We start from the raw sequence: 23,134 nt of genomic DNA on the forward strand, positions 1-23,134 counted from the left end.
CCTAACTCATCCCAAAAGCGCTGGATGGAGCCCCATCATCCATCAGTCCAGAGAACACAGCTCTTCCTCTGCTCCACAGCTCCTCAATGCTGGGGGGCTTTATATTATACCCCTCTACTAGCCCACGCCTGGCATTATTAGGCAGCATGGCGCCAATAGGTTCAGCTTCGTCTGCTCCAGAGAGCCCTTCTCCGCATGGGCTCCGGACGTGTCGTGTCCAACTTAACATAACAGGCTGAATGCATTCATTAGAAGGGGTGTCCACAAATATTTGGACGTCTAGTGTATTTCTAGCGTGAGGACGTTGGCGCAGGACCTAACGTGCGGTAGGACCTAAAGTTGCAGAGCCTCGGTTTCAGCACGAACGCCCACCGCCTGCGCGCACTTACACATGAATAGGGAGGGAAGCGTTAGCTGGATCATGGCTTAACCCTGTCAGAACCTTCCAGAACCAACATCTCTAAAGCCAGCCTGATGAATAAAGACACCGCAAGCCTGTGAGTCGTCTCAGGTGTGTAATATCGGGAGCGTCGCTGGAGCAAACCGCTGCCGTGTGAATGAATGATAGCTAGCCTGTTAGCTAGCTGCTGAGCTAACCGCTGATCTGTTGCCGGAGCCTCTGTTGTCCTCGCAGCTGCCTGAAGAATAAAGACAGCAATAAAGAAGCATGCTGGCAGAAATGCTGCAGCTGCCCGTCGAGGATAAGATCTTCTACGCCGTCCTGGTGTTTTCATGGACGGTGTATCTCTGGGAGGCCTACCTCGCCTTCAGACAGGTAACCGAGCTCCTGCAGTTACGCTGGATCCATATCCGGTGTCCTCTCTCTCCTCCCGAGCTTCACTTTTAATATTTGTGTGGTTCTGTGTTACATAAGTATTAATTACGTGGCTACATGTTCAACATGCACTTATTTATGTCCTTTTAAAAAATCTTGGCTATGTAAATGACCTGCGTTTTGATTGGCTGCCCTGTATGTACTGTGCCTGGTGTAGCCTATATGTGTATATATACAAACAAACTAAAACAGTCCAGCCTGAAACACTTCTTTTAACTCAAGTGTTGGTAGATGTCCAGCATTCCACCTGCAGTACCATAGCAACACCCTAGCAACCACCATCATCACTATAGCAACCATCTGGGATACCATAGCAGACACCCAGCCAAAAAAAAAAAGACTGCATGCACATATGACCTTTTGTAGATGTTAGAGTAAGTTTTTCAGGGTGTCCAAATGTTTGTGGACACCCCTTCTGATGAATGCATTCGGCTGCTTGAAGGCGCACCCATCGCTGAGACGGATATGCACACATGCACAGCTTGCCCAGGCCCAGGTGTAAGTAGTGGCAATAGAATAGGACTCTGTGGAGCAGATAAACAAGATGAGCCTGTTGGCGCCTTGCTGCCTAATGCAATGCCAGGCGTGGGCTAGAGGGGTACGAAGCCCGAAGTGGAAGGACTGTGTTCTCTGGAATGATGGATGATGAGGGGGGGGTGGTGATCATCATCCAACATCCTGACTTCATGAGTGTTTTTGTTACTGAATGCAATCAAATTCTCACCTCCAAAATGTAGTAGAAAGTCTTCATCTCTGGACAGTAGAGACAAAAGGAGGATCAGCTCTTTTTAATACTCTTAATTGCAGAAGAAATGGTGAATGAGTTGGTGTCCCAATACTTTTGTCCATACAGTGTATATTGTTTTATTTATATATAATTATAAATGTATATAAATGTGTGTGTGTGTGTGTATATGTTTCATCCCCACAGAGGAGGATCTACAGGTCGACGATGCATGTGCCCACAGAGCTGGGGAAGATTATGGACTCTGAGACCTTCGAGAAGTCACGTCTCTACCAGTTGGACAAAAGCAACTTTGGCTTCTGGTCTGGGCTTTATTCCGAGACCGAGGGAACGGTGAGTAATGGAACGGGGGGAGATTGGTTCTAGTCGTAATCTAACCTCTTATCTCCAAAATGGGAACTTTATTGGAGTGTTGACAGTCTTCTCTCTTGTTCATCAGCTGATTCTGCTGCTGGGAGGGATCCCGTTCCTCTGGAGGATCTCTGGGACTGTGACGGCTCGATTTGGTCTGGGACCAGAGTACGAGGTGCACCTAAGCGTCTCATGCGTTGTTTTTATTATTTTTTTCCCTGCAGACGTTTAGCCGTTTAGCCAAACTTCCTTCTCTCTTCTACATGTGTGGCCTTTTCTGATTTGTGATCTGCAGATCTCCCAGTCTTTGGTCTTCTTGATGCTGGCGACCTTGTTCAGTGCCCTCACAGGGCTCCCGTGGAGCCTGTACAACACGTTCGTCATTGAGGAGAAGCACGGCTTCAACCAGCAGGTGAGCGATTCATTCAGGCATAAGAACTGTAGTGTTCTGTAGTGTTGTGAAGTTTCCTCATCTGTGTTCTCCTCCCTCCCTCAGACGTTGGGCTTCTTCCTGAAGGACGCCCTGAAGAAGTTTGCGGTGACTCAGTGTATTCTGCTCCCTGTGACCTCTCTTCTCCTCTACATCATAAAGATCGGTGGAGATTACTTCTTCATCTACGCCTGGCTCTTCACCCTCATCGTCTCTCTGGTTCGTGCCTAAACCTGAGACACCAGGCTGTGGGACTGACTTCGGCCCAGGTATCATGGATTGGCCCTAATTTAATCTCCTGCATTTCCACCGTGTAGGTGCTGGTGACCATCTATGCTGACTACATCGCCCCACTGTTCGACAAGTTCACCCCGCTGCCGGACGGCGAGCTGAAAACTGACATTGAGAGCATGGCCAAGTCCATCAGCTTCCCCCTCACCAAGATCTACGTGGTTGAAGGTACCGCAGCCCCCCGACTGTGCTCATAATAACAACAACAATGAAGAAAGAAATGTCGTACTTCGGTACCCCACAGGACTGACCACCACAGAGCAGGTAGTATTTGTGTGGTGGGTCATTCTGAGCACTGCAGTGACACTGAGGGACATGGTGGTGGTGGTGGTGGGGAGTGTGTTAGTAGTGTTTGTGTGTTGTGCTGGTGCTGGTACGAGTGGATCAGCACAACACTACGTCCACTCACTGTCCACTCCTACCTAGTTGGTCCACCTAATAGATGAAGGCAGATAATCCGTTGCTATACAGTTTGTTGGTCATCCTCTAGACCTTCATCAGAGCCCACAGGACAGTGTTGGCTGGATGTCTCTAGATGGTGGCCTGTTCTCGGTCCAGCAGTGATGCTGAGGTGTTTAAGCACTCCAGCAGCACTGCTGTTTCTGATCCACTCGTACCACCAGCTCAACACACGCCACCCACTGCCATGCCGCCACCACCATGTCAGTCACAGTCACTGCAGTGCTGAGAATGACCCACCGTCCAAATACTGCCTGCTCTGTGGAGTCCTGACCATTTAAACAGGTCCTCTCCTGTACGTAATGTTGCTGTGGCAGCCAGTCTCATCTCTTCTTTATCGTCTCCAGGCTCTAAAAGGTCGTCCCACAGTAACGCCTACTTCTACGGCTTCTTTAAGAACAAACGCATTGTGCTGTTCGACACGCTGCTGGAGGATTACTCTCCTCTGAACCAGAGCGGTGAGGGGGAGACTGCTGCCACAGAACAGAAGGACGAGAACGAGGCGTCAGGCGACGAGAGCAAGCTCAAACCCAAGGTCAGTGCCGTTACTTTTAAAAAATGATCCTGGAAGGCCGGATTCCTGTGCTTCCTGTGTCCGGTGGTGTGCTTTTCCTGCATGAGCACACCGGAGTCAGCTTGCCTGCTAATTACCAGGTTTCATAGGTCTGTTAGAGCAGGGCAATCAGCAAACCGTGCTGGACTCCGGCCTCCGTTGCCCACCCCTGCTCTATTTACCACCAACAGTGGTTAAAAATGGATGTTTGATGCTGTAAAGTTATAGCCACAATAATTACGCCACATCAGCATATTTGCATGCTATCTAAGTGTCTGTTTTAATCTTCCTAGAACAAGAAGCAAGGCTGCAGTAACCCAGAGGTTCTGGCTGTTCTCGGTCATGAACTGGGGCACTGGAAACTGGGCCACACCATAAAGAACATCGTCATTAGCCAGGTGAGCTAGCCTTCACGGAATCTCTAAACAGCTCACTCAGGACTGTGAAAAGCCATTCTGGAAACAAGCTGTCAGAATCAGCCCCTGACCTGCTCCTGCTATCTACCAGAGTAGAGAATCCATACAGGTCCTGCTGATGGTGCTTCTGTGGTCAGCCTATTTGTTGCTCATTTTACTCCACAGATGAACTCCTTCCTCTGCTTCTTCCTCTTTGCTGCTCTGATTGGCCGGAAGGAGCTCTTCCTGGCCTTTGGTTTCCATGACAGCCAGCCAACTCTCATTGGGCTGATGATCATCTTCCAGTTCATCTTCTCACCCTACAACGAGGTACAGCACATGTCACTAAGCACTACGGTTTTACCAGTAGACCACAGGATGTCCCAGTGGGCACCATTATTAAACGAGATCGGCTGATCTTTACCGTTACTGGAGTTCACAGAGAAGATCATCCCCACTGATGTTCTTCTGTGTTCTTCCAACCAGCATCTCAATACCTGCTGACTAACACGACATTTCAATCACTGACTCTGTTTATTAGGGTTTATTTTAATGTTATATAGAGTTAATTACAGGTAGACACTCACTGACCACTGACTTTATGTTTATTTGGGTTTATTCTAATGTTATATAGAGTTAATTACAGGTAGACACTCTTACAGACCACTGACTATTTATTTGGGTTTATTCTAATGTTATATAGAGTTAATTACAGGTAGACACTCTTACAGACCACTGACTATTTATTTGGGTTTATTCTAATGTTATATAGAGTTAGTTACAAGTAGGTACTCTTACTGATTGCTGACTGTTAATTAGGGTTTATTCTAAAGTTATATGGAGTTAATTACAGGTAGACACTCTCACAGCACTCTCGGAGTATAAATGCTGATCTGGGACCAGTTTATGCCTTTTACATAGCACTGTAAAGCAGGGGTGGGCAACGGGGGCTGGAGTCCAGCACAGTTTGCTGATTTTCCTGCTCCAACAGACCTACAAAAACCTGGCAATAAACAGGTGAGTCGAATCAGGAGTGTTTGAGCACAAAAAGCAAAAAAAAACTGTGCAGGAACCCGGCCCTCCAGAACCGGATTGCCCACCCTTGCTGTAGAGGGTAACATGGGCGGATGAGATCTGATCTCAGATCAGTATTCTTATTCTGATAGGCTTGATAAAAATGGGCCATTTTAAAACCAGAGCTTCTTCCAGATGTGCACCTGTGTTGATGAATTCACCCCCTTCTCCTCGCTCCTCTCCTCCAGCTGCTGTCGTTCTGCCTGACTGTGCTGAGTCGTCGGTTCGAGTTCCAAGCGGATCGGTTCGCTCGTGGCCTGGGTCGATCCACAGAGCTTTACTCGGCTCTCATCAAGCTCAACAAAGACAACCTGGGCTTCCCCGTGGCCGACTGGCTGTTCTCCATGTGGCACTACTCCCACCCGCCGCTGTTGGAGCGCCTGAGGGCTCTCACCGGCCCCAAGCAGGACTGACGGTTCCACAAGAGGACGCCGCGCTCACCACCCAGGAAGGGCCTGCGCCGCCCTCTTCTGGCCATTTGAAGAAAGCAAAATCTGTTTCTCAGTCTCTCTCTCTCTCTCTCTCTCTCTCTCTCTTTCTCTATTTTCTTGTTTTATTTCCGTGTTTTTCAGCCCTGTTGTGCTTTGGTTTAGTTAATTGAGTTAGTTTTGGTTAGTTTCACTTTGCACTAAAACATAACGCTGTGGTTCCCAGCTGCAGTCTTGCTGATCCACCAAGTGTTTCTGCCCTAGCACACCTGATCCAGCTCACCCAATAAGTGACCTACCTACTCATGCTGCGTTTACAAATGCGGCGTTGTGAGATTGGACAGTCTTTCTTGCAGTGATCTTGAGTTTGTGGTTTCAAATGCTGAGCTACCAAGCAGGACTATGGTGTTTATAGCTAATCTGGACTTGCCAACTGGGCCCAGCTACAGCTGCTCTGTCCGAACAGTGGCAGCATACGAAATGAGCCTCATTTAAATGATTTACATAAACATAATAGTGTAAATTTAGGCCTTTTAACAATATCCAAGCTCTTCACTGTAAAGCCCCATTAAACAGAATGGGCGATTATTTGCTTACGTCCAGCTTGTCCAATCTTGCACCGTTTGCTTTGAAATAATGCATTAGTGGGCGGAGCATGCCCTTGTCAACTGTTAACTCCCTTTATGAGCTGAATTAGGGGGGTTGGGAGTGGGAAAGTCATATCCCACGACTGGAGTTGAAAGCCACTGGCCTAAATGGGGGAAAAAGTAGTATTGACTGAATAAGGGCTTGAGGAAGCTGGCTATGCTGACCATGTTAGCGGTCACTTTCTGAGCATGTTAGTTACGTTTGCCTTTTGCAGAAGGTTTCGACTCATTCCGATTAGGTTTTAATTTCCGTTTTTGTTTTAATTGAGAGAAATTCCCTTTCTTGTATCGACAGTTCCAGAAATTCCTCGTTTTATGTAGGAAAGACCCAGAATTCTAGCTTGTTGGCCTTGATTCGGCCAGGAGAGAGACGGCAGGGGGTTAACAAACAAACCTGCAGTGGCCTTGAGCACCGGATGGTGATGAACACCTGCTTTGTAGTCCTGTCCGTAGTATCTGTTCGTAGCACTGGTGCTCAAACTCAAGCCAGGGGTGGAGTTACGAATTCCCCAATTACATCAGGCCCTGTATGTGACTGACGCTACACAGGACAGGGGTCGGTTCCAGTTCTTTAAAAACAAAACAAAAAAAAAAGCAAGCCGGAATTGAGCAGTTTCAGCAGTTTGCTGCCTTCTCTGCTTAAGCACTCCAGCGCCCCCTAGTGGTGCGGTGAGTAGACTCGGGTGTGTTTTAAGCAGGGAAGTCACCAAACTGCACTAGACATTGTTCCTTTGCGATGACCCTTGTGGCAGGACCTCCTGAGACTCTCAACAAAGGTGACTTTTTTTTTTTTTTTTTTTTTTATGTATCCATTCAGTTGACCAGGTTATTTTTGATCATTTCAGTTCGTCACCTCGGGAACAGGCATTTGTTTTATTTTATCTTTGGAACCAAAAAGATTCTGATAAATTTTGTAAATAGTTTTTTTTCCCGTGTGTTAATTGAGAGAAACTCTCTTTTTTATTTTTATTGGTTAGTTTCTTTTCATTCTCAGTGCCTGTGTGTGTGTGTGTGTGTGTGTGTGTGTGTGTGTGTGTGTGTGTGTGTGTGTGTGTGTGTGTGTGTGTAGGAGTGATCCGTCTAATCCCATGCAATTTTGTGTTTTTCTAATGTAGGGCTGCACAATATGGACATGCTAGATAAATATTAGAATCAGGGATTTTGCAATATAATAAACATTGGAAATTAATAACGTGATCGTTCAAGACTAACTTACGTTTCTCGACCTGCATAAAGAGCATAACTGGGTTTGAAACTCTGCCCTATTCACTATATAGTGCACTACATTGGGGTTACGCAAATTTGTAGCGCTGTCCAAAAACGTGGTGCTGAATTTTCAGTGCACTGTAACAATCCCACAGGGCACCGTCATATATATGTGTACCAGTGGTCTACACTACATGGACATGGAATACCCATAATGCATCACATTGTTTGGTTTGAGATTCACGCACAGCTTCTCTGAGCAGTGAGCTCCCACACGCACATAACAACAAATACTGTTCCCTAAAATAGTGCACTATGCAGTGATCGTGGTTTTCGCAGGTAGAGGATAGTGAATAGGGCACCCAGCTCTTGATTTGCCTTGAGCTGTAATTGGCCAGGAAGCTCACAGCACACAGTAAACAGCATTACGATTGGGTTAACCGGCTCATCTGCATGTATATTGTGCAGCCCTCCTCCTTCCCATCATTTACTTGTTTCTCTGAATTTTTTAGCTTTAGCTTTAGCATTAGCGATTGAAGAAACTATTACAGCCATTCATCGGGACTCAAGGGTTGCCATTGCAATTATCAAGTCTGCATGATGACATTTGGAACACAGCCCCCATAGGAATCCCACCCTGAGTTGGGACCTGCTGAGGAAAATGGAACCAACACAACAGAACCAGTCAGAGGAGCCCTCCCTCAGTCAGCGGTAGCTTGGTCATGTGACCAGGCATCACGGACTGCGTCTCAAATGGCTCCCTGCTGTCTACTTGGTGCGCTACATATGGGGACCTGAGCTAACAGCTTAGTGCACTGGATGACAAATAAGGAGCCAATTCAGCTTGAGCCCCAGTCTTTATAGTACAGCTTCATACTGAAACCCCTCGGGAAATCGCCCTTCGCTCTTCCACATTTGCGGTGTTTGACGTGACGTTTACGGATGTGCTTTGTCTCATTAATAAAACCTTTCACAACGGCTTTCGGGGTCTTCGCTTTTTGTAGTTTTGGAATTGGTTGCTTCATGTCGCATCACTATGCAGCTGTCACTATGATCAGGGGGTCGCTGGTTCGAATCTCGGTCATGCTGCTATGCTTGACTGCGCATGTGTCGGAGGGGCTGTGTGTTGGTCCGTCCTCACTAGTGGATATTGGATAAAAAAAAATTGGATATAAAAAAATTATATATATAAAAAAAAATACAAATCAGCATTTTTATACAAAACATTTTCATGTTTTTTTTATTTTTTATATTAAACGTCTTAAGCAGAAATCACGTCCGAGGAGGTCTTGAAGGTCGCATTAGAAAAGTAGAAAAATATAGTAAATATTAAATTTCCAGTCAGGCGCTAATTTGCTTAAAGAAGGACAGACCTATAAACAGATTTAAGACAGATTTAGTCAAATCTGACAAACATCACATTGTTTCAAAATAATTATCAATAAGAATCATAAAATAAAAATGAATCCATAAAGATACATAAATTTATTATTAAATTGCGCAGTTGTAAAGGAAGGCTGCAGTAATGACGGACTGCTGCTAAGAGGCTAATGTGGCTAACGAATGGATGCTAAAACACCAATTAGCTTCCAACCGGTTGTCTAAATCTTCATGTGGAGATGTTCATTAATCTCTAATAAACTTTTTATATTCATATTTTAAAAGGATTTGTTTTGTTGTGGTGCTGTATGACTCACTGTTGTCTGTAAATGCACAAGTGCCTAGCCTAGCATAGCTAAAAACAGCAGTGATGAGCGGGAGCCACATGGCAAACTCAGTTTACCCAGGGTTAAATCCTTGCCTATGGACAAAAGTATTGGGACACCTGCTCTTTGGATGATCACCTGCCCAACTCATCCCAAAAGTACTGGATGGAGCTCCACCATCCCTCATTCCAGAGAGCACAGTGGCTGTGGGGGGCTTTATACCCCTCTAGCCGATGTTCATGTTAATCTGCTCTAGAGGGTCCTATTCTATTGGCAGTGTGTGTGTGTTTGTGTGTGCATTTGCCCATCTGAGTCAGCAATGGGGGCAACTTTAAGCAGCTAAATCCTCCTTTCATTAGAAGGGGTGTCCACAAACATTTGGACATATAGTACAGGTGCACATCGCCAACGTGTTTCACTGACTTTGGGACTAATTGGACACGCCCACTATTCCATCCGCCAGAACGGAGGCGTGGCAGGGCGGTGCCAATATTTTGTTGCATCAGCCAATCAGAGCACAGAGTCCACCTGCCACTCACTGCCTCCCGGTCACAGCGTTGTTATTGCGGGAAGCGTCGTTCCGTCATTCCCAACGGCCTCTGATTGGTCAGGCATTCCGTATTACAGCAGATTTTATTATTTTTTTAAATAGCAGTTTAAGAAGATTATAATATCGATAATATTCATATAATTATTATAGAAATTATATAATAATAGGAGAAAATTATTAAGAGGAAATGATTGTGTGCGTCATTTAGCACTAAGAGACTGGTCCCCCCCCCCACACCTGCTCTAATGGTTGCTCCCTGTTTGTGTGAGTTTATGCAAGCAGAGGCATGTGTGTGTGTGTGTGTGTGTGTGTGAGGGAGGGAGGGAGTGTGTGTGTGTGTGTGTGTGTGTTTGGCAGTCAGACACTTATAATGTCAAGGCTTTTGAATCCAAAGCTAAGAAGCTTCTTCTTCTCCACCCAGATCAGGATGTCGTCGGATCAGGTAGCAGCTGCGTCTCGAGTCTTTCTGTGGAGACTGACGGTGTTTCGCTAATAATCATTTTTATTATTATTATTATTATTATTGTTATTATTATTATTATTATTATTATTATTAAATAACGCTATGTTTTATTAACACCAGCAGCTAAATACAGTCTGGTAAAGTGTGTGTGTGTGTGTGTGTGTGTGTGTGTGTGTGTGTGTGTCTTTCTGGACACTTCTTCATTGAACGCAGCTGAAAACAACAGGGTGCTCGCACTGCAACCCGACCGTAATACACATCAGTTTATGCTGTATTGTTTACATTAAAATGCCTAAACTTGACATTAAATAGACTTTTATTTATTATTATTATTATTATTTTTATTTATTACTCATATTATGTCTGATATATCTTCATATCACATTAATATTTCGTTATTTATAATATTTACTACCTACCTAGCTACCTAAAACGTAGTGCTTATAATAAGGGGGCTAGCTGGCTAACAGAGCTGTCACTGTTGATTATAGCTACCATACATTGAATAATTAATTATTAATTTAAAAGTTTAATTATTAAACTGTACCTAACTAAACAGTAACAAACAATGTGAGCCGTTTCACAAATGTCAAAATACAGAAAACAAGGTAGCGGAGGCGGTTTTACACCCCTGTTTACCACCCTGTTATGCTAGCTGAGCCCTGTTCACTTAGCTAGCTACTCTACATGTGAAAATCTAGATCACTACATAGGGCACTATTATAGTGAGCTTAGCGGACGAGTTCGGACACGATTTCGTTATACGAGTGAGGTCACTGCTGTGACAATGCAATGAATTATGGGTATTCCATGTTTGATAGGGTACATCGGGGGTTCAGACCCCGGTAACTTTGCAGTTCTGGGATTTAGGTCACGTCCTCGATAACCCGGGCGGGCCGAGATCACATCCGGGCGTTCGGACTGCGCTCGGCTAGATGCGAGCTTTTGAACGGAGCAGTGCTTAGGATGACGTTTCACAAGTCCACAGGACCACAAGTACGAACAAGAGTCGGCCATCGTTTGTACACGACTTGCATTGTGGTGCATTGTGGGATTGTTATAGTGCACCGATAATTCTGCACTATGTTTTCAGACATGACGACAAAATAGCGGAAAACCAAAGTAGTGCAGTATATAGCGAATAGGGCCGAAGTCCATATTGGCTAGTCTGTTTACTTGGCGGCCATCTGGGCCATCCGGGCAGTACGTTTGTCCGCTCACAGCATTTTTTCTTTATGGGGAAATAAAACAGTTAGCTCTGTTTTTATTGGCTGGTTTACGACACTGCAACGGCTCACAGGAGCCATGTAGTGTAGCCAGGCCTAGCCCAGATAAGCACTGCAAGAAGAACATCTTACTCTTTGTAATTATTCCAGAGTCTTACTGGTTATCGTTGCTGTCCTCTCCGTGTCCTCTCTGTGTCGCGATGTGCGGTTAGCTAGCTGAGGAGGTTGTAGTCCATCACCCAGTCAATTCTTCTCCATTTGGACCAGCACCAACTTTTAGCCTTTTGGCTTTTCTAGCCGCTCCCTCGACTCCCAACACCGCTGTGCTGCCTCCTATTACTTAATAGGGACACACACAACACACACAGGGGGTCAACCAGAGACATCGCAAGCTAATAATGCTAGCGTTATGTGAAGTTATAAGAAGTCGTAGATGTTAAATGGCAGCACTTCTGTAACATGTCTGTGTTTGTGTCCTGTTTTAAAGCTGGGAGAACTCGGGAAAGGAGCAGGGAAGGGAGGAGGAGGTGGCGGCTCAGTGAGGGAGGCGGGAGGAGCTTTTGGGAGGAAGCAGGCTGCCGAGGAGGAGATGTACTTCAAGTGAGTGACGGCCTGTTCTGGCTTGTAGTGGAGCTGTAACTTCTTCGCCTGAAGGGCATTTTCCATTTTTCATTAATCAGCCATAACATTAATCATTAACACCTCATATGGAGTAGGTCCCTCTTATGCCGCCAAAACATCTGACCATTTGAGGCATGGACTCCCCAAAAGACCCCTGAAGGTGTCCTGTGGTATCTGGCACCAAGACTTACGTTAGCAGCAGATGTGGTGAAGTGGACTGGGCCTCCATGAGCATCAGTGAGCCCTACATGGTGCCCATGATTCATGGTGGTCCTTCCTAGGAGCACTTGTGCATACTGGAAACACCCCACAAGACCTGCCCTGATGTTTTGGACATTTACGTTCTGGCCTAGTTATCTAGAACATCACGGTGTGGTTCTTGTCAAAGTGTCTCAGATTCTTACGCTGGTCTATTTTTCCTGCTTCAACACTTCCATCATTTCCAAGAACTGACTGTTCACTCGCTGCCTGATATGTAGATCTACCCAGGACAGGAGCCAGGGCAGATGAAGTTCAACAGTGTTTTTGACCTCACCGGTACTAATGTTATGGCTGATGTTAAGGTGTATATATATATAATATCCTATATAATTCAGGAAATCAGTTATATGCATTATATAAGCACATAAATACAATGCGTAATATGTAAAGATGATGCTATTAGCACCATGCTAATTGGTGTACATAAGCTTCCATTACTTGTTAGCTTCGTTAGCCTTGGAGCTCCTGTGCAGAACTGCAGTGGTGGAGTCAAACTCTAGACTAGAGAATGTGGTCAGTGGTAGCTGTCATACCCATTCACTTACCCACCCCTCTCTCTCTCTCTCTCTCTCTCTCTGTTTATAGGAGGAAAGAGCAGGAACAGCTGGCCTCTCTGAGGCAGCACCATCGGGAAGAGATTGACCATCATAAGAAGGAGATTGAGCGTCTGCAGCAAGAGATCAGCCGCCACGAGGGCAAGATCCGCAAACTTAAACATGACGACTAGCGCTCTGCCTGCAGACCATCACCATCAGCTCCTTCGGCCTTGACCTCCTCTCCCCAGTTTGGCTTTGGTTTGTAGGCTTTTGAGTTGTTGTTGTTCATATTTGTTTGAAGTTTAATAAACGAAGGGATCTGATTAATAAAACGTTGATGTTTCTTCACAAACTTCTCACTCGCTCGCTTGCGGTTAACAAGATGGTCCACAAGGGGGCGCTGTTAGTGCGCATAGCTTTGGGTGCTTCGCATCAGTGAACCCTTTTCACGCTCTGACGCCGTTAAGAGGGAAATTGCATCCAGTTAGCCTGTAGAGGGCTTTAAAACACGGCGGTAAGACGCTGTTCAGTTGTCTTGAGGACTTTCCTCATATCTCAAGCAGCAATTATTTATTTTTTAATTTATTTATTTATTCTAACTCTAAACCCCAGGATAAAAACAACCAAATATTATTTCATGAGCTTAGGGGTTAATTTACCAGGGGGTGGATATTTACAAAGGCAGGATATTTGGATAGCCTAAATCATAAAATAAGATATAGTAATTGATGGGATAAAATATTTATTTAATCCACCATTTCACTTTAGTAACACTCCATCAAGCCATAATAGATATGCTAAGCCACTAAATTGCATGTGTTGATGGGTAGTTAAGCCCAACACTGGCATTTACTCGAAAATTAGGAACTTCCTGCCTGGATCTATTTAGATCCTAGCATGTGCATGGTCAGACAATAACGAAAACCCCGGTATGGCTGAGTGTGTCCATCTGTGGCAGTGGAGGAGCAATGACACCCACACATTCATTTATTTGCATTTGTTTATTGTCATCATACACACCATTATGTGCGTATGTTTTTATATATTTATGTATTTTAGATATAAAACATGACATAAAATGTGCCATAACATACATACATAATGCATCATATTACGCTTTAACCCCCCCCCTGTATTTTACCATGAGTAAAAGTCTCTGGACGGGACGTGTACTGATTTGCAGTGGGTGGCTCAGCGGTTAGAGCACTGGGCTATTAGTGACAGGGTTGTGGGTTCAATGCCTGGGTTGGGCAAGCTGCCACTGTTGGGCAAGAAGAAGGCCCTTCACCCTCCCTGCTCCCTGGGCACCGCTGCAATGGCTGCCCACCGCTCTGGCCACGTGTGCTTACTGTTACTGTGTGTGTGTGTTTGTTCACTAGTGTGTGTGTGTGTGTGTGTGTGTGTGTGTGTGTATTCACTGCATGGCAGACGTGTCAACAAAACATGAAAAATTAATGCTGCCTTCAAATCAAGTGCAAGTTTCAAGTGCACTCGGGCTGCCACGTGATGGCAATAAGTGCGCTTCATTCGCCTAACAAGAAACAAGTCATGGCTGTGTTCCGATTAGAGCACTGGCTCAGGGTGTCAAGTAGTGTACACCAGCCGCTCGTAAGAGTTACCCGTATCCAGTACGGTTAACAGCTCAGACCTCAGTGCCTATAAAACTTCCCGACAACATTAAAGCTAAATATTAAACAGCATTAAAGCTGTCGCTCCCGGACGAGCTTAAAAGAGCGCGCCGTTGTTTGTGTTCAAATTGGAGCACAGCCCCGAGGCGCCTAGCTACGTCATGGACCCTTCACCGTGGCCCCGCCCCACCCCTGTCTTTTACTCCGGTGGAACCCGTGCGTCTTTCTTTTCCCCACACCATGGCGGACCGGTTCCATAAGGTGCGTGTGAGCGCTGTGAATAACGGCTTAAAATGAATATATACCGAAGTCGTGCGACTTTAATTTCTGTGTGAACGAGTTCCTAATGTAGTGTGTCAGTCCGCCCGTGTGTTTAAGGACGGCTGTCGGTCTCCAAAATGTTATTTTTACTAACTCGGAGTTCTCCATGGCGGCTGAGTGTGTCCAGCGCTATTAGCTTAGCATGTAGCCACTGCCTGGCCTCCTGAGGCGGGTTGCGGGAAAACGTGGAAGGGGGGCATGTTTTAATGCTTTAATATTTAGACGTTTTTACGTCATTAATTCAGATTATTTAACATTAGTAAGTCGGATTATTTCATTCAAACATGGTGTAGCCGAGGTGTAGCCGGACTTGGCCGTGCAGGCCATGCGGTGGAGCTCTGAGGCGCTCACCAGGGCTAAGACCAGGGCCTTGAGCCTGAGAAACTAAGGAAAACAGGGGTTTGGGTGAGATTTTGAGACCACTGTAGCAATAAAAGACTTATTTTGGGGGTAGCTGATGAATTGGCCACCATAGCAGCCCATGCTGGAGAGCTAGCTAGTTAGCTAATGCTAGCTAGCTATATTTACTGCAGCACCTTGCTCTGGGTGGTGGGTGGCTGGTCAGATGCAGTCTGAATTTGACATTGTCTGAAGACTCAATCCAGACCTGATCCTGCTTCTGTAGGTTTGGATTGATCAAGGAAATCACTTTCAGCTGATGTGCCTCATGCCTTTCTCTTACATCCACATGTCAGACCTGAATGATTTGCTAGTTCAGATGTTCAGTTTTTATAGCAATGCCAGAAAGGATTATATGCTGGTTCTAGATGAATCTTAACTAAAACAGAAGAGAGAATTAAGCAGTCAATCTTGGTTTTCTGAAAATCAGAGGATCTCCTCAGCCTTGGTTAATGGGGTTTCTGTAAGAGATCAGATCTTTCTTGGATGTTTATCTCCAGAATAACCTGGACTGAAGCTCTGAAGATCTAAAAGAAATTTAGATAACCTTGCCGTGCTGTAATCGTTTGGAAAGTTTGGGGGGTATTTCTTTCTTTTTGCACGATTGAGTGTTTACGATACATTTTCCCCCCTCTCTCTTTCTACAGGTTCTGGTAATCGATGGCCGAGGCCATCTCCTCGGCCGACTGGCCGCTATTGTGGCGAAGCAAGTACTGCTGGGTAAGTGTTAAATCATGACTCCTAATATATGATGTTTTATTACTAGGTAAGATTGAGTTCTGCTGGATGGGAGTGGTTGTCAATGATGTCCATGTTACCTACATTGCTCGAGTTTAACTACCATGAGAAAACTCTACATGCACTACCATCTGAGACGGCCTCCTCAGCCTGATGTATGATCTGATGATCAATGCAGGTCATATGACTTAATGGTTTTTCTTTAAACTTGTCTTACAGGCCACAAAGTAGTAATTGTGAGATGTGAGGGCATCAACATCTCTGGTAACTTCTACCGCAACAAACGTAAGTAACTGAATTGGTGTTTTTAGAGCTTCTGATGAACCTCAGGCTGTATCCGGAGCTCCAGTGTGTGACCCCTGTGTTCTTGTGTAGTGAAGTACCTGGCTTTCCTGCGCAAGAGGATGAACACGAACCCCTCCCGCGGACCCTACCATTTCAGAGCTCCCAGCAGGATCTTCTGGAGGACAGTCAGAGGTGAGGTTTCTGGATCTGGTTTCTGGAACTTGCTGGAAACGTGTCGAACAATGATGAATCCTTTTTATCCCGAATCTGAACCTTTTTTTGCTGAGACGCCTTTACGGATCTGACTACTGAGTTCGGCAGTAAAGTCAGGTTTTTCATGCCTGTTGCAAAAAGGACGATCCCTAATCCTTTTGTCCACCCCATGCAGGTATGCTGCCCCACAAAACCAAGAGGGGTCAGGCAGCTCTGGAAAGGCTGAAGGTGTTTGATGGAATTCCCCCTCCTTATGACAAGGTAAGCCCTGCTCCTGTTGGAGGCTTTGTGTCTGAATTGCTAAAGGAATCTTGCTTTGCCTGGTCTGGTGACCCTGCGGACCCGGGTGCTGCTCGGCACTGTCGAGTAAGACGATGGGCTGCAGATCCGGTGAAAGGAAGTTTCTTGAGCTTTTTGGACGCAGACCTACACGCTCGCCAGAGCTCGTCTGTGATGCTATTTTTCTTTACCTACATTGTTTGAGTGTCCTCTGAGAACATTACATCCATCTGAGACGCGTGTTCTTGTAGGACTGCCTTGTTGGAGTCAGTGTACTGTTCCTTACCCTGTAAATTTGCTCTCTTCCACAGAGGAAGCGCATGGTGGTCCCAGCTGCTCTTAAAATTGTGCGCCTGAAGCCCACCCGCAAGGTAAGCTCTACTTTCAGGGTCAGAATGGTGCCGTATCTGCATGAACCTCACTGAAGTGATTGGTGTGGCGCAACAGATAACAGATAACCTGTGGCACCATGTGGCAGACTGGGGTTCGATTCTCGGCCTAGGTGGCTATGCTGCGCTACACCAATAAGAGTCCTTGGGCAAGACTCCTAACTACGCTACATTAGCCCACCTCTGTAATACGAGTAACCTTTAGCATCAGCTAAATGCCATAAATGAAGGACCCCCTTCTTTGGGTCTTGGAATGTGTGCCCAGTGTCCCCACAGCTCTAAGCCCAAAGCTAGCTGTTTATAACCAACGTTAGACACCAGTTGCTTGTCAGTGATGCTTTTCCACAGAAGTGTTCGAGTTGAATGACTATGAGAATACTTCACATGCACTACCATCTGAGACAAGAGCAGCTTTTCCTTAAACCAGTGCTGGACCTGGGCTTCCCCTTTCTTCAAATGTAGTCCAGTGCTAACCACCCGGTCTCCTTCTCCTTACCTCCCCATTTACTAGTTCGCCCTGCTGGATCGTCTGGCCCACGAGGTTGGCTGGAAATACCAGGCCATCACAGCCACCCTGGAGGAGCGCAGAAAGGAGAAGGCCAAGATTCGCTACAACAAGAAAAAGGCCCAGATCAAGCTGACCAAGCAGGCCGAGAAGAACGTCGAGGGCAAGCTCACCAAATACACCAACATTCTGAAGCAGTATGGTGTGCTGGTCTAAACTGGCTCGGCGGTTAATCAGAATAAATGTTTATAGAAACTATGAGGAGTTGCGGTGATTTATTGGGGGTGGGGGCGATTTTCATGATGGAGCTGCTGATTTTGCTCCGTCATGGTTTTATTTGTTTTGAGGTGCCGTCATTTATTTATTTTTACAAAAATGCTCGTTCACTTTATCCACTCTTGCTCAAGAGCCATAGGAAAACCACTTCCGCATCCTTAGAGATGTGTTTGTAAGACAATGAGTGCAGAACCTTTTTTTAATGTGGTTCTTTATAGAGCCAAGAGCGCTTCTCTTATAGCGTCTCTTAAAAGAAACCCTTTGAAACACTAAGTACAGTTAGTTACTGTGTCTTCAGGGAGGCTGTAGGAACGTAAGCTCTGCTCTGTGTTGGGCAACGTTTCTACAGGTTTCTGGTTCTTGGTTATTTCACTGAGGCTTAAGCTGAACAGTCACCAGCAGTTCACAATGTGACGACCTGGAGTAGCCCAGCTCTAGGGGTCTCCAACTACTGGTGTGAAGGCCAAACAGAATGCAGGACAGCCTCTCATGGGTCCCTGGTGTGTTTCAGAGTCCGACATTTACAAGCAGGCATGGTAATGTTACTGGAAAAACTAACCTCCTTGCAGTAAGTCTTCAAGGAGGTGTGACTGCACATGTGTGCTAGCTTTACCTTTCTTCCTAGAAGGAAAAGTTGCTGATGCTTAACTGGTTAAAATTCATTGAATCCACTGTGGAAGACCCCCTGAGTTTTGGCTCCTAAGTGAGTTCATGTTGAAGACCCCTGCGCTTCGCCATGAATGGGTCTCGTGCAGGGCTTGATGTGGCGTTAGCAAGGACAAATTCATATGACCTCGATGACCTGATCTTTATGGACCAGTGCCAGGGTTTTTGGTGAGTATGAGATGTGGAGATGTTTAAGGAGCTTCTGAAAAGGTTCTCCAGCAAGAAGACCTTTAGAGGTGAGTCAAAATGGTGGATTGATTAAGTTGAGTTTGAGGGCTTTTGCCCAGGTGTTTCACGCTGTTGGTCTTAATAGAAAGGTGCACCCCCCCTCTCTTTCTACAGGTTCTGGTAATCGATGGATGAGGCCATCCCTTTGACCGACTGGCCGCTATTGTGGCGAAGCAAGTACTGCTGGGTAAGTGTTAAATCATGACTCCTAATATATGATGTTTTAATACTAGGTAAGATTGAGTTCTGCTGGATGTAAGTGGTTGTCAATGATGTCCATGTTACCTACATTGCTTGAGTTTAACTACCATGAGAAAACTCTACATGCACTACCATCTGAGACGGCCTCCTCAGCCTGATGTATGATCTGATCAATGCAGGTCATATGACTCAATGGTTTTTCTTTAAATTTGTCTTACAGGCCACAAAGTAGTAATTGTGAGATGTGAGGGCATCAACATCTCTGGTAACTTCTACCGCAACAAACGTAAGTAACTGAATTGGTGTTTTTAGAGCTTCTGATGAACCTCAGGCTGTATCCGGAGCTCCAGTGTGTGACCCCTGTGTTCTTGTGTAGTGAAGTACCTGGCTTTCCTGCGCAAGAGGATGAACACGAACCCCTCCCGCGGACCCTACCATTTCAGAGCTCCCAGCAGGATCTTCTGGAGGACAGTCAGAGGTGAGGTTTCTGGATCTGGTTTCTGGAACTTGCTGGAAACGTGTCGAACAATGATGAATCCTTTTTATCCCGAATCTGAACCTTTTTTTGCTGAGACGCCTTTACGGATCTGACTACTGAGTTCGGCAGTAAAGTCAGGTTTTTCATGCCTGTTGCAAAAAGGACGAACCCTAATCCTTTTGTCCACCCCATGCAGGTATGCTGCCCCACAAAACCAAGAGGGGTCAGGCAGCTCTGGAAAGGCTGAAGGTGTTTGATGGAATTCCCCCTCCTTATGACAAGGTAAGCCCTGCTCCTGTTGGAGGCTTTGTGTCTGAATTGCTAAAGGAATCTTGCTTTGCCTGGTCTGGTGACCCTGCGGACCCGGGTGCTGCTCGGCACTGTCGAGTAAGACGATGGGCTGCAGATCTGGTGAAAGGAAGTTTCTTGAGCTTTTTGGACGCAGACCTACACGCTCGCCAGAGCTCGTCTGTGATGCTATTTTTCTTTACCTACATTGTTTGAGTGTCCTCTGAGAACATTACATCCATCTGAGACGCGTGTTCTTGTAGGACCGCCTTGTTGGAGTCAGTGTACTGTTCCTTACCCTGTAAATTTGCTCTCTTCCACAGAGGAAGCGCATGGTGGTCCCAGCTGCTCTTAAAATTGTGCGCCTGAAGCCCACCCGCAAGGTAAGCTCTACTTTCAGGGTCAGAATGGTGCCGTATCTGCATGAACCTCACTGAAGTGATTGGTGTGGCGCAACAGATAACACCACTACCTGCCAGTGAGCAACCACACCATGTGGCAGACTGGGGTTCGATTCTCTGCCTGGGTGGCTATGCTGCGCTACACCAATAAGAGTCCTTGGGCAAGACTCCTAACTACGCTACATTAGCCCACCTCTGTAATAGGAGTAACCTTTAGCATCAGCTAAATGCCATAAATGAAGGACCCCCTTCTTTGGGTCTTGGAATGTGTGCCCAGTGTCCCCACAGCTCTAAGCCCAAAGCTAGCTGTTTATAACCAACGTTAGACACCAGTTGCTTGTCAGTGATGCTTTTCCACAGAAGTGTTCGAGTTGAATGACTATGAGAATACTTCACATGCACTACCATCTGAGACAAGAGCAGCTTTTCCTTAAACCAGTGCTGGACCTGGGCTTCCCCTTTCTTCAAATGTAGTCCAGTGCTAACCACCCGGTCTCCTTCTCCTTACCTCCCCATTTACTAGTTCGCCCTGCTGGATCGTCTGGCCCACGAGGTTGGCTGGAAATACCAGGCCATCACAGCCACCCTGGAGGAGCGCAGAAAGGAGAAGGCCAAGATTCGCTACAACAAGAAAAAGGCCCAGATCAAGCTGACCAAGCAGGCCGAGAAGAACGTCGAGGGCAAGCTCACCAAATACACCAACATTCTGAAGCAGTATGGTGTGCTGGTCTAAACTGGCTCGGCGGTTAATCAGAATAAATGTTTATAGAAACTATGAGGAGTTGCGGTGATTTATTGGGGGTGGGGGCAATTTTCATGATGGAGCTGCTGATTTTGCTCAGTCATGGTTTTATTTGTTTTGAGGTGCCGTCATTTATTTATTTTTACAAAAATGCTCGTTCACTTTATCCACTCTTGCTCAAGAGCCATAGGAAAACCACTTCCGCATCCTTAGAGATGTGTTTGTAAGACAATGAGTGCAGAACCTTTTTTTAATGTGGTTCTATATAGAGCCAAGAGCGCTTCTCTTATAGCGTCTCTTAAAAGAAACCCTTTGAAACACTAAGTACAGTTAGTTACTGTGTCTTCAGGGAGGCTGTAGGAACGTAAGCTCTGCTCTGTGTTGGGCAACGTTTCTACAGGTTCCTGGTTCCTGGTTATTTCACTGAGGTTTAAGCTGAACAGTCACCAGCAGTTCACAATGTGACGACCTGGAGTAGCCCAGCTCTAGGGGTCTCCAACTACTGGTGTGGAGGCCAAACAGAATGCAGGACGGCCTCTCATGGTTCCCTGGTGTGTTTCAGAGTCCGTCCTCAGTGTGGCCTTCCAATGGGTCATTACTTTTACCTTGTTGGTTGTAATTGCAGGAACGCTGTGGCATTTTAACATTACCAAGCCTGCTTGTAACTGGACAAACTAACCTCATTGCCATACGTCTTCAAGAAGGTCTGGCTGCATGTGTGCTAAGTTTGACTGGTTACAATTCATTAAATCTTCTTTGGCTTCTGTAGGTGACCCACACATCTTTTAGAGGACTGGTTCTTAAAGGGTCCAAAAGCCTTTTTAGAAACTTCTGTAGGTGATCCAGTAACCTTTTTAGGGCCTCCTTCACAAGATCCAGAAATCCTTTCAGAAGACCCTTGCAGGTGACCCAAAAACCTTTTTAGAGATTCCTTGAAGGATCTAGATACCTTTCCAGAGACTCCGTTGCAAGATCCAGAGCTAGGACTGGGTCACAAGATCCAGAAATCTTAGAGCTTCCTAAAAGGGTCCAGAAACTCTGTAGGTTGATCAAGCTTAACTGGTTCAAATTCATTGACTCCACTGTGGAAGACCCCCTGAGTTTTGGCTCCTAAGCAAGTTCATGTTGAAGACCCCGGAGTTTCGCCATGACTGGGTCTCGTGCAGGGCTTGATGCGGTGTAAGCAAGAAAGAAGTGGTGCCATGCCCTAATCTTCATGGACCAGTGCCAGGGTTTTACTGTTCTCCTACATGCGCAGTAACTTTGCTGGGTTCTGCAACCTGGGGTTATCAGCAGTTCCTGACGTCTCCACTTGAGGGCAGTGTAGTAAAGCTTTTTGTTTGTTCTGCAAGCATAAAGAACCTAAACATCTTGATTATCTTCAGATGGATTAGGTGTGAAGGTGTTGTGATTAAACTGCAGGATTGGACCTAACTTCTTCAGAACATGCAGCCCGGTGAGTGGTTCCCAGACCCAGTTCTGGAAGAGGAGGAAGTGCACATGGCTTGGCTATTCCATATTGGTGAATTTCTCCTTCTTTATAGACTTCCTAGTGTGCATAGTTAGGCTTCAGTTCACAGACATCATAGGTGTATCAGCAGGAGTTAGCCCTCCTGCATCCAAAACAGCAAAGTGGGCCCAGACTGGGATACTACCACCCCCATGCTTAACAGTTTTGATGACGAACATTAACATTACTGTCTGACTCAAGGCCTGTAGGTCCTTTAGTTGTAACTCTGGGGTTCTTTGTAACTTCACATCATTTCCCATAATGATTTTTCCTTTATTCATAATATTACTTATTTTTCTTAACGAGATCCTATCTTGTTCCCACACCTTACTAAGTTATGGCCACGGCTTAATTATCTCGTGGTGGGAATAAGAAAAATAAGTAATATTATGAATTTTTAAGTTGTGGCCACAACTTAGTAAGACGTGGGAACAAGATAGGAGATCATTTCCATGCCTTATTAACTCCTGGCCACAACCGGAGATCTTCGTTCCCATGCCTTACTAAGTCGTGGTCACGGCTGCGTTTTATTCATGTGGGATGTCGCCAGCTGGACAGTAGCTCACAGATTAGCAACACCCCTCAGTGCTGACCGTACAGGGTGCATCGCCCTTATCCAGCTGTGTAGAAAGCAGTTCCTCAGCTTATGGTGTCGTATTATGATGTTCCCGTAGGTGTATCAGTGTGGATCATTGCCTCCCTGCTTTGACCTTCTGTTGAATACCATGCAGTTGTACAATTTTCTGGTCCAATCCCCCAGATTTTACAGCTCAGGTAGACAGTCGGTTGCGAAGGGGGGGGGGGTGTTGC

At 45.9% G+C, this 23,134-nt stretch overlaps 4 protein-coding genes and 8 non-coding genes across 12 annotated transcripts; all 12 read left to right on the forward strand.

Moving 5' to 3' along the window:
- The first annotated feature begins 279 nt into the window (after positions 1–279).
- Positions 280–8,394, forward strand: zmpste24 (zinc metallopeptidase, STE24 homolog). The gene is made up of 10 exons (XM_072690073.1): positions 280–775; positions 1,767–1,913; positions 2,020–2,106; positions 2,227–2,343; positions 2,428–2,580; positions 2,679–2,820; positions 3,459–3,646; positions 3,958–4,062; positions 4,246–4,389; positions 5,322–8,394. The coding sequence occupies exons 1-10, from the start codon at positions 668–670 to the stop codon at positions 5,544–5,546; spliced, it is 1,416 nt and encodes a 471-aa protein (XP_072546174.1). The 5' UTR covers positions 280–667; the 3' UTR covers positions 5,547–8,394.
- A 1,583-nt stretch (positions 8,395–9,977) lies between these two features.
- On the forward strand, positions 9,978–13,109 carry atp5if1b (ATP synthase inhibitory factor subunit 1b). The gene is made up of 3 exons (XM_072690598.1): positions 9,978–10,112; positions 11,847–11,959; positions 12,827–13,109. The coding sequence occupies exons 1-3, from the start codon at positions 10,041–10,043 to the stop codon at positions 12,966–12,968; spliced, it is 327 nt and encodes a 108-aa protein (XP_072546699.1). The 5' UTR covers positions 9,978–10,040; the 3' UTR covers positions 12,969–13,109.
- Positions 13,110–14,624: 1,515 nt separating this feature from the next.
- Positions 14,625–17,792, forward strand: LOC140564520 (large ribosomal subunit protein uL13). Its single transcript, XM_072690074.1, has 7 exons — positions 14,625–14,666; positions 15,773–15,845; positions 16,083–16,148; positions 16,239–16,340; positions 16,537–16,622; positions 16,952–17,011; positions 17,541–17,792. Exons 1-7 carry the CDS (start codon positions 14,646–14,648, stop codon positions 17,748–17,750), a joined length of 618 nt encoding a protein of 205 aa, XP_072546175.1. The 5' UTR covers positions 14,625–14,645; the 3' UTR covers positions 17,751–17,792.
- On the forward strand, positions 15,921–16,004 carry LOC140564928 (small nucleolar RNA Z195/SNORD33/SNORD32 family). Its single transcript, XR_011980554.1, has one exon. It is a non-coding gene; the product is annotated as a small nucleolar RNA Z195/SNORD33/SNORD32 family (small nucleolar RNA).
- Positions 16,386–16,463, forward strand: LOC140564932 (small nucleolar RNA SNORD50). Its single transcript, XR_011980558.1, has one exon. It is a non-coding gene; the product is annotated as a small nucleolar RNA SNORD50 (small nucleolar RNA).
- Positions 16,804–16,881, forward strand: LOC140564930 (small nucleolar RNA SNORD34). Its single transcript, XR_011980556.1, has one exon. It is a non-coding gene; the product is annotated as a small nucleolar RNA SNORD34 (small nucleolar RNA).
- On the forward strand, positions 17,354–17,435 carry LOC140564942 (small nucleolar RNA Z195/SNORD33/SNORD32 family). Its single transcript, XR_011980566.1, has one exon. It is a non-coding gene; the product is annotated as a small nucleolar RNA Z195/SNORD33/SNORD32 family (small nucleolar RNA).
- Positions 17,793–18,811: 1,019 nt separating the features above from the next.
- LOC140564521 (large ribosomal subunit protein uL13-like) lies at positions 18,812–20,847 on the forward strand. Its single transcript, XM_072690075.1, has 6 exons — positions 18,812–18,891; positions 19,126–19,191; positions 19,282–19,383; positions 19,580–19,665; positions 19,995–20,054; positions 20,596–20,847. The coding sequence occupies exons 3-6, from the start codon at positions 19,311–19,313 to the stop codon at positions 20,803–20,805; spliced, it is 429 nt and encodes a 142-aa protein (XP_072546176.1). The 5' UTR covers positions 18,812–18,891; positions 19,126–19,191; positions 19,282–19,310; the 3' UTR covers positions 20,806–20,847.
- Positions 18,967–19,050, forward strand: LOC140564929 (small nucleolar RNA Z195/SNORD33/SNORD32 family). Its single transcript, XR_011980555.1, has one exon. It is a non-coding gene; the product is annotated as a small nucleolar RNA Z195/SNORD33/SNORD32 family (small nucleolar RNA).
- On the forward strand, positions 19,429–19,506 carry LOC140564933 (small nucleolar RNA SNORD50). Its single transcript, XR_011980559.1, has one exon. It is a non-coding gene; the product is annotated as a small nucleolar RNA SNORD50 (small nucleolar RNA).
- LOC140564931 (small nucleolar RNA SNORD34) lies at positions 19,847–19,924 on the forward strand. Its single transcript, XR_011980557.1, has one exon. It is a non-coding gene; the product is annotated as a small nucleolar RNA SNORD34 (small nucleolar RNA).
- Positions 20,409–20,490, forward strand: LOC140564927 (small nucleolar RNA Z195/SNORD33/SNORD32 family). Its single transcript, XR_011980553.1, has one exon. It is a non-coding gene; the product is annotated as a small nucleolar RNA Z195/SNORD33/SNORD32 family (small nucleolar RNA).
- Positions 20,848–23,134: the final 2,287 nt, after the last annotated feature.

This window comes from Salminus brasiliensis, chromosome 10, assembly GCF_030463535.1.
Source record: "Salminus brasiliensis chromosome 10, fSalBra1.hap2, whole genome shotgun sequence".
NCBI classification, from domain to species: domain Eukaryota; kingdom Metazoa; phylum Chordata; class Actinopteri; order Characiformes; family Bryconidae; genus Salminus; species Salminus brasiliensis.